General features: G+C 37.4%; 1 protein-coding gene across 1 annotated transcript in view; it reads left to right on the top strand.

The window, feature by feature from the left end:
* LOC142150776 (uncharacterized) overlaps positions 1-9,925 on the top strand; it is a 30,419-nt gene extending 20,494 nt beyond the window's left edge. The window contains exon 6 of the mRNA XM_075205967.1: positions 9,737-9,925. Coding sequence (XP_075062068.1) covers positions 9,737-9,925 — 189 coding nt within the window. The remainder of the gene's footprint in view (positions 1-9,736) is intronic.
* The last annotated feature ends 577 nt before the right edge of the window (positions 9,926-10,502 follow it).

Below are 10,502 nucleotides of genomic sequence, written 5' to 3' on the forward strand. Positions count from 1 at the left end.
AGGATATGAGGGGCAAAGGAGAGAGAGGAGTCCAGGGTGACGCCAAGGCAGCGAAGTTGAGAAACAGGGGAAATAGAGGAGTTGAGAACGGTGATAGAAAGGTCGGAAGGGGAGGGGGAGTGAGCGGGGGGAAAGACAATAAGTTCGGTTTTAGCGAAATTAAGTTTGAGGAATCTAGAGGACATCCAGGAGGAGATGGCGGAGAGGCAGGCATACACCCTGGAGAGGAGGGAGGGAGAGAGATCAGGAGAGGAAAGGTAGAGTTGGGTGTCATCTGCATAAAGGTGGTACTTGAGACCAAAGGAGCTGATGAGTTCACCCAGGGAAGAGGTGTAAAGAGAGAACAGTAGGGGTCCAAGAACAGAGCCTTGGGGGACCCCAACTGGAAGGGAGGAGGGGGAGATAGATCCAGAGGTGGAGACGGAGAAGGTACGGTCAGCAAGGTAAGAGGTGAACCAGGACAGGGCGGAGCCGGAGAGGCCAAAGGATTGAAGGGTGTGGAGCAAGAGCAGGTGGTCAATGGTGTCGAAGGCCGCTGAGAGATCCAAGAGAATGAGAAGGGAGAAGTGGCCCCTAGCTTTAGCAGAGAGGAGATCGTTGGTGACTATGGCCAGGGCAGTTTCAGTGGAGTGGAGGCGGTGGAACCAGCAGTAATTTGTAGTGTAAATAAAATAAAAACATTTATTATATTCAGCATTAAAAATTAAAAATATTCCATTTTATTTTTCAACAACTTTTGGTGTCCTGGATTTGCTCTGATATTTTCATGCAGCCAAGATGAATAGAATACTTGATTTATCTCTGCATAATTACTCAAAGTGTGTGTGTCTCTCTTTAAGAATCTTTTGTGGCTTCATGACCTGTTGAATCTGTTGACCATGAATCTGTTTTAGAAAAATTAATTGTATAACTCGAGAGGGTTCCATAAGCAGAGCTGACATAAACAGGTTCAGGAGGGAAGTATGAGGGGAGGTCAAAGTGAGGAGTATATCATCTGCAAATAAACTCAGCTTATATTTCGCAGACCTGACCACAATGCATTTAATATCGGAGAAAAGGTGAATTCTCGCCACCAAGGGCTCAATCACAATAGCGAAAATCAGGGGTGACGGGACATCCCTGATTAGGACAGTTAGGAATTGGGAGTGAGGATGATAATATGCCATTTACAGAGACCATGGTCGAGGGAACTGAATACAGTGTCTCAATCTCTGAAAGTAGACACCAAAGCCAAATCTCTTGAGGGTTTCTATCATAAATAGACAAGTGATACGATAAATTGTTTCCTCTGCATCCAGAGAAAGAAGCAGGGCCTGTTTAGCGTTGATACAATGAATAAGGCTAACATCGGAGATTTTTTGAGTGGTGCTGTCTGCACCTAGCACCTTGAGTGCACTGGGAGAGAGTCTGGGCAAGTTACACTGAGAGAGGAAGTCCTGAGATGACTCCACAGAAGAAGGGGACAGGCACATCTTATGTCAGATGTTATAGAGTCTGCTGTAAAATTGTCAGAACTCCTCTGTAATCTGATTAGGGTCATGTGTAATTTTACGAGAATGCGATTTAATCCAAAGGATATTTGCTCTGGGATAATTTTGATCTCTGCTTGGATGCAAGTTACTTTGACACAAAAATGGCATTATTTCTTTTTAAATATAGCATGCTTTAAAAATATTGTTGATTGTGGGGGGAAATCCTAATACCAGTTTTGCAAAGGCCATTCATTGTTGTAATTGCATTATTTACTTTATATTGTACTTTTCAACATAAACATTGTAATCTTCAATACCAGCTTATTTATAACATATCTATATAATGGTAGCTAGATGTTAATATTGGACACAAAAACTGATGGGCATGAATTCCACTGAGCAATGTTATAGAACTTTAGAAATAAAATAAATATAAGAGCTCTTGGGGCTAGCACTAAGAACATGTTCCTTGTTATTTTCATGGTTTGTTCACAATCAAAATCAGGAATGTTCTAAAATGCCAAACAGCCAAATAATAATACTAATAATGATATTTTCGCTCTACAGAATTACAAACTCTCCTAAACTTTATTTTACTTCAACTGACAATAAATTCCAAGGCAGTCTATTCAAATTTTATAGCAACGTCTTGTATCTGTCCCTCAAAATACAATGTCAGCTTGCATATTTCATGAGCTCTGGAACCAGGGCATCATAAAGATGTAGATATCCAGCTTTGGGCAATATAATATGAAGTAATGAAGCAATGAATCTTGGAGAAGCTAGAGATGAAATATACTGTAATATAAGAAACATAATGCGGTGCCTGCAATTAAAATGCTGTTCATTTTCAAGTGAAATATATATCACCAAAACTTACACTGCATTAGTTAAAGACTGAACACTGGTACAATAAGAAGGTAATTATACAGTTGATTAAATTAAAAAGATGACATAACATCAATGACAATTTGTCATCTTTAATGGCACTGAAATTCCATGTTTTTTTCAATATATCGACCCAGCTGTAGTGTACTTGTTTGCACCTAGAAGAAGGGCAACTTGCTGAAAAACGTCTTGCCTTCTTGGTAAGATAATAAAGCATTTTCCCTTGTAAAAAGGACAGTTGCACTTTCCACTGCTTTCTTCCCAAGCATGAGCTTTAAGTCTTGCATGGTTTGTCATTCTTTTTATGTGTTTATAATATTAGTTTTTTTATGCAATATATTGTTGTGTGCAATCATGTGTAGTAACTCTATTCAATTTGCTGGAAATTGCAGTTAATGAACAGTTTATGTCCTGTAATTCCCACAAATACAATATCAGGGTCAATTTATTTATGAGCTAATTTGAACTTAAGATATTGAATATCTTACATGATTAAACTATTGTATTCTGTAACAAAAGTTTGAATATATGATGGCATTCTGTATTATAAATCTAAATACACTGACATAAGAGGGGAAAGTGGTCACATTTTTGCTTAGTGACTATGGATTGCATAGTGAAGTGAACTAAAATACCAGAAATCAGCACAGGAAAAAGATTTCACTAATTTAGGTATTCAATGTAAAGGACATGTGTCACAACAGCATATTTCTTTTTAGATAAGGGCCACACCTAGCCAGAGTTAACAAATGTAAAGCATACTTGCCAACTCTTCCAGAATGTCCGGGAGACTCCCGAATTCTGGGTGGGTCTCCTGGACTCCCGGGAGAGTATGAAAGTCTCCCGCATCTGCCCACTTCCTAGTAAAGTGGGCAGAATTAAATCCAAAATGCTGCGTTTACGTCATGGAGCAGAGGCCAAAACGACAAGACTTTCGGAGCCCTGCCCCCTGCTCGCCCACCTGCCCCAGCAGCTCCCGGATCATACCTGCCATAAGTTGGCAAGTATGATGTAAAGAAGAACAAAAGCGAATTAAAGAGCAATTTTGCTGTCCAAATAGTACTCTCTGTAGAACTATATATGGTGATTCAAAGTCTTACATAATTTTAATAATGATGTAAATAAACAATATCCCTATCCAAATAAAAATAGCTTTAAATGTGAGTTTAGGAGCACCTGCAGCATGTTTACTAACACCTGCAACTATAATGAGCATGGACCCTTCTAAATATAGTTAATATATCAAATAAAACGTCCCTTAGTTTATGCATTTGCTTTAAGTCAGCATGTTAAGTTGTTATATTGTAAATGTCCTGAAGACAGAGCGTTATATAATACTTATGAGTATGGCTCATTTACATGCAAAAGTGCATTCCTGCAGTACAAATATATATTTGTGATGTCACACATCTACTATTGCACAATTGCACAGTTTTATAGGAAGGTACAGGCCAAGATGCTGGTGTCTGTGTGGGTGCAAATGTTTGCACTGTCCAATGGGAGCAGTTGTTTTGTAGTGGATATGGATTAGGTACATGCAAACATGAGATTTTATTATGTGGGATAATATTATTTAAATAAGAATAAAGCAGTGTTATTTACATATGCAGTCCTTACATTTCAGGCGGGGCAAAGTCTTTTTTACATGCAAAAGGATTTTTCAACCTCAGTTTTCAACTTTTACCAATGTAATAAAATCTTTCAAAATCACACAAACGTTAAAAATGTTATAAACAGAGTCCTGGGGGTAAATGTATCAATCTGCGCTTTCTGCAAGTCACTGATATTTGGTGACTTTGCAGAACAGATTTAAAACGGCAATGTCTTTACAGGCAAGTTTTATCTGTAAAGACATTGCCGTTTTAAATATGCCCAGCAAAGTCGCTGAATATCGGCGACTTGCCGAATGCGCAGATTAATTCATTTACCCCCTGGTGTCCCCTCAACTTTCAGGATTGATTTAAGTCATAAGTGAGGCTGAACTGAGCGGTATTTTAGGAGAAAAACATAAATGTTTCACCCTTTCTCCATGTGCATTTTCAGGTGGATATCACTGTGAATTGGGCATGCACTTAGAAAAGCAGTGTGGTGGAGAAGAAGAAAGAGATACATGCAGAAATAACATAAAGGAGATGTACGGGTATGCACTTTGTTGTGGTTCTTTAATGACTCTTAGTAGGTCTAGGTCATTCCTTATAATGTGATTTTGTTACTTGGAAGTCTGTAGAGTGCCATGGGATTTCTAACATTCGAATATATCACGAGGGCAGAGTAGATAAACCGTTGAATGTTGCTTTGTTTCCAGCGATATAAACGGATATGCTTTGAGTAAAAAGGAAATGCTGTCACTTATAAATGAAATAGATCAGATGTAGTTTGATACATGTTTGCTGTGTATCGCTTTATGATAAAGTACAACCTGATAATGGTTTTTTTCCAGCACCTTCTCAAATCCAATCCAGGAGGGGGGCTGATTGCAGGCAAGGCTTTGATAGATTTTTTTGTGATGGACCTAGGCACACAACAAAGTAGCTAACATAAAAAGGTTTATATGTATTAGAAGATGATGTGCAGTTAAAAATGATTAGCTTTCATTAAGAATAATGGGTGGTGATGGCTAACTGGTAGCATCACCACTAAGAGCAAAACCCAATTCTTGAACAAGGAAATCTCATGATATTAGGGTAATCTCTCTTTTTCAAACTGTTGAAGCCAGAGGTGCAATAATGCACTTTGGGAAATTCTTTTTTTGATGATGATAATATTTTCCCATGTAATAGTTAATTTTGTTAAGGTAGATTACATATCCTTTGCTGGTCATTTTCCGTCAATGCTCTATTTATATATAATATTCTTCCATAGTATTTATATGTGTTTTATGAGTCACTTCATGTAAAAGTAGTAAGATATAAATCAAATGAACATTTTTATAGCATTATTTCTATTACTACAGACCAGTTAGTATTTCAAGATGCATGTTAGCCGAAAAGAACCAACCAGATTGAATTCATAACCTTTTACAGCCCATCTGCTATTCCATTACTCTGTGGTATGATGTGCAAACATATGCTTATAAGGTGAGAGTTTTTGTTGATTCACAATTGGGTACCTAAACTAAATGATAAACCATTCACAGAGTCTTTGAAACCAAATGATGTTCCATATAAAAGTGTTGCATTATCATGTCAATTTTCATAGCACAATAAAGCATGTGGCATTCAGGTCACCTTTGGTGACTTTATTTTCATTTAGCAACACAGTACATGTTAGATTCCACATTTAAACAGAGAACATAGCTTTCCAGTGAATTCTTTAACATGCAGCACTGCACTTTTTATTTATTCTTTATTAGTTCATTAAGAAATGTTACACATGCAAGCTATGCTTTAGCAAGTTTCATTCATGTTATGCACCAGCATAGCCTTATTACTTGAGGCTTTGATATAGATATTGGCATTGCTCAAGTTTTCAAAGGTGAAGAATATTCAACTGCAGTAGAGCCAAGCCTATAATGTAAATTTATACTTAACTTTATATCTTTCATCAAGTTTTAGCACAGTCTTATTCCAGATATTGAGTAATGTTGTGTGAAATGATATCATAACATGAGTTACATATTTTAAAGGCCTTAATACCTTATGATGACTATTTTGTGATAAATGTAGATGCAATGTCTTTTTAAAGTAAACCTTTACATTATGCAATATTTTAAAGAACCGTTGTACATATTTATGAAGAAAATAGTAATGGGAAGACAAATATGCTAAGAGACATATTTCTGAAATACTGATATATTTCATGGATTGAAATCATAATGCATATTATGTCGTCAGAATTTTGGATGATTAATAGATTTTTTTTCTAGCCGTTACATTTTAATTTACTGTATAATAATGAGTAATAATTCTTTAGGCTACCATAAATATATAATGCGTTGGAAAAGTTAGCACTAAAGGGTAGCTTTCATGAGGGTCATGGTAGTTTGATTACCTGGTTCTTTTTACATAAACTGGAATATTAAATTATTGTTTATTGAAAATTAATTTTATTAATTATGATCTCATTTTGAATGTGCATTTTTGTAACATATGTGCTGCATCTTTTCTCCACTGTTTTATATGTACTTTGTCACATGCAGTTAGGGGGACACTGTGGGTGCTTTCCTTTCTTCTTCTGGCACAAGGTAAGGTATTTAAATGTTTGCTTTACTGTTTGGTATTTATGTATGTGGATAGGTCAGGAATGGTCCAGGTCAGAATTCACAGGGATAAGCCACAAGAAGTACTGGAACACTGGAGCAAAGGTTTGGAGCCCGATACTCCAGGCCTGTGCACAGAGAAGGTTTAAATAGCTGAGCTGATGAGTAGGAAGGGTCACAGGTCAGAACACATGACCACAGATTCAGAGCTTCTCTTGAAGTGCCTAATGCTTCTTCAGTTGTACAGAGTAGGATTGTGGCATAGGGTTCTGCACCTGGAGTGTAGGGAAGAGTAGAGGGAGTGTGCTGGACAGTGTGGTTTGTAAAACATAATGGCATAATTGGGGGCACAAAGCAACGCCAATAACTTCATCTGCTGCAGCCTTCCACTGCACTTTTTTTTCACTGTTCTGCACATTGTAATTTGATAATTATATCTTTGTTTTATCTATGTTATTTCCCTGCTTCACTCTCACCATCCAGCTGCACAACTCCTGCTCTATCTCTCTGAACCTTGCCCTTTGACTTACTACTTTGGCTGTCCACAAACACTCTCACCTCACCTTTCTCACTAGTTCACTGCTGTCCCTGTCTCTTCACTACTCTCCTGCCACTAATGAACCCTCCCACACTATTTTCCCATTGCCTTTATATTTACTGCTCTTAACTCTACCACTATTCACTATTGTACTGCATTACCTTTGCCAATGTACTGCTCTACCAGAACATTGCTGTGCCAAAATATTGCCTTATTTTACCACCTTCATTAAATTGCCACCGTGATAACTGCTTTGCTACCATCCAGGCTTCTACACCACTAGGCACAGAAACCACCATAGCCCCTTGTCGAAGTCAACAAATTGGATAAAGTCATTTCAATTAAAGTCTAGCGAACTTGGTTGTCTTTGTCTGAATAGATGCGTACGGTACGCTACGACGTACCAGGGCACTCTGTGGCGTGAAAGGGCGTACGCATCCACTACACGTGGCAGCAACAGTAATTGGTCTTTTACCATACATTCGCACAAACACGCATACTTATAAAATAGTACACATTAATGGTAGTTGCAACACATAGTCAGTTATGTCGCAATATAGTAGTATTTATATGTTATATCAGAGTTACATGCATATTAGTGAAATACACGGAACAGGTTGAAGGAATCACATCATGAGTGGTATCATAATGAACCTCGTTACATATCCTACTGTTTGGTTCACTCTGCGAGTGAATCGCAGAGTGCATACATAAGTTATGAATGATAGGGAATTATGAACTACTTAAGACTAAGGAATCTTGGCGGGAAGAGCAGAGCATACCCCCTGCAGAGATGACCCCCTCCTTTGGATTCCTTAGGATGAACCAGCCAATGATTGACAACCTCTTGGACATTCCTGAGACCTGGACCAATAGATGCAAGCTATACCATCTTCATTGTATTACTGTATTTGATTGTGTATATAAGCAGCAGCTTGTGATCCAGTGTGCAGACATCTTGTCCCCAGACTTCAGGATTGAATGACTGCACTGGATCCAGAGCGCCTGCGATAAGTAACGGCTGTATTTACTATTACTTCGCTTGAGCATATTATTCTACTTATTGCGAATAAATCTTTGTGCTTTGGAAACACAAATCGAGGTTCGACAATCGTTATTGGTTAGCGACAATACGCACATAACACCCTGCACTATCATGGCCGCTGCACCATCCTGGATATTGCCCAAATAGTCCTCTTAACCATCTGGCCCTCCAGGACTATGTATATATATATATATATATATATATATATATATATATATATATATATATATATTTATTAGTGGTTTACACATAAATTGATCTGATATTACAAAATATGCATTTTATGCAAACTGTGGTATAGACTTTGTGCATTGATGTACTAAAGTATCCTTCAACTGAATTAATGAGCTTTCCATTCCAGAAATAATTTACTTTAGATTGCTGCTACAAGTATTTGTAATATATGTAATCTGCAACTTGAAATGTCACTTCTCATTCTGATAATGTCACGAAACCAATCCACTATAGTACGCCAAGTACATGCTTTTAGAAAACTTATTGTTCCAGGTAAGGCATTTTCATGTGAGTGTTAGTTTTTAAAATTACATGAATTATAGCGTTATTGGGCACCTATTCTCTGTTCACTGTACACTGCCATATAGAGAGGGAATTATCAAAACATTTAACACTTGTACTGTAAATTGCAGAGAAGAGTTGTTGCACACTTTTCCACACATTTTTGTCTTGTGAATAGGCAAGTTTTCATATCTCTTTTGATTAATACAATTCAGAGTGGGGGAGGGTAGTTGTTTAAAGAAACCTTACATTGTAAGGTAAAAAAATGACACAAGTTTATCAAATTGTCATTGCATTAATGCAGGGAAGGAAAGATAAATCTTTAATGTGACCATTGCCAATTTAGGCCACAAAATAAAAATTACTTGCTGACTCCAACAATGATAATCAAATAAATTCCCTGGATCAGTCACTCCCATAATGTCCTTTGCTAATTATTGCTACAGATACCATAACATATTCATTTTAGCAGTGCTTTTATGCAAACCAACTCATGTTTTAGAATTAGAGGTCAAACCATTTTCTACTTGTGTGTGTTGGGGACAGTTAGTATGTTTTGGGTTTGTATATAGAGTGGGTATTTATATGCTTAATTTAATAATATGTAAGTAGGATTTTCAGTAAACAAGACTTAATTTTGTATGTAATAGCTGGCTGAGGTAACATAAAAATTAAATATATACCTACTATATTCTTGCAGGTTTTTTAGCTAGACAGTGACTCAATATCATGAATTCCAATAGACTGCTCTGTTTTAGCTAGTTTTCCATTCAATTACTCAACTCAAGCCTTAATATATTATTCATGAAGCCATTCTTTCACCTTGCCTTTATACAGTGTTTGAATGACTTTGATCACTTGGCATAGTGTTCTTATTTACAACCTTTGTTAATATGTAAAGAGGCATCACTACTATGTCCCCTGGTAACAATTTACCATTTTCTTTCAACTCCAACCAACTGTAATTCAACATCTCATTTGTTGTATGCTTGTTGTCTATCTGTCTGTCTGTCTATCTAACTTGCTCCATTGGGCAAGTGCCAGACTGTTCCACATTAACCCATGCCTTTCTGACTCAGAGTTCTGTTAATAACATCCTGGGTGCTCACTACCTTCTACTGTGTTCTGTCCTCTCCACTGTGCAAGGGCTAGATCAACAACTGCTACTATCTGAGCTAAAGTCCTGGAGGCGACTGAGCACTGTGGAATGTGACAAGTTCAGCTTTAGTAGCCCCCTTTCCAAGGAACATCTCATGAAGCGGTTCTAGCAGTTGAGTTTCGCACACTACTCTGCTCTTAACAATATACATGTGTATGTACAAATATATATATATATATATATACATATATATATATATATATATATATATATATATATATATATATATATGTATTTATGTGTGTGTGTGTGTGTGTGTGTACTGTGTATATATTGTGGCAGAAGCACTGGGAAAGTGGTAAATGGCAGATATGAATGTCCTGAATTTCTGTTATATGTATTTTAAAACCCCAGGGAGATTGTTTTTGGGAATGAGCTTCCCAGAGATTGTTTACAGCTGTAGGAAAGCCAGTGTAAGTGTCCCTGGTGTTATGAATGGAGAAAGAAGGGTGGACTCCGTTCATCAGGCCCATTCCAGGGCTTCCAACGTACCAGACACTCTGCTTGTAATCAGGAGTTGCACCTAATGAGGTGTTGTTTAAAAGCTCTCACAATCTGGGGAACAGGTCAGATGCCTACTGAGAGACACTGAAATTTGTTACCAGTAAGCGCTGTTATTTTAGAGATGGTATTCCTTGTGTGCTAGTTAGCAGCCGGACAGGTTAGGCTTGTTTTTCTACTGGTGA

This window comes from Mixophyes fleayi, chromosome 4, assembly GCF_038048845.1.
Source record: "Mixophyes fleayi isolate aMixFle1 chromosome 4, aMixFle1.hap1, whole genome shotgun sequence".
Lineage (NCBI taxonomy): Eukaryota > Metazoa > Chordata > Amphibia > Anura > Limnodynastidae > Mixophyes > Mixophyes fleayi.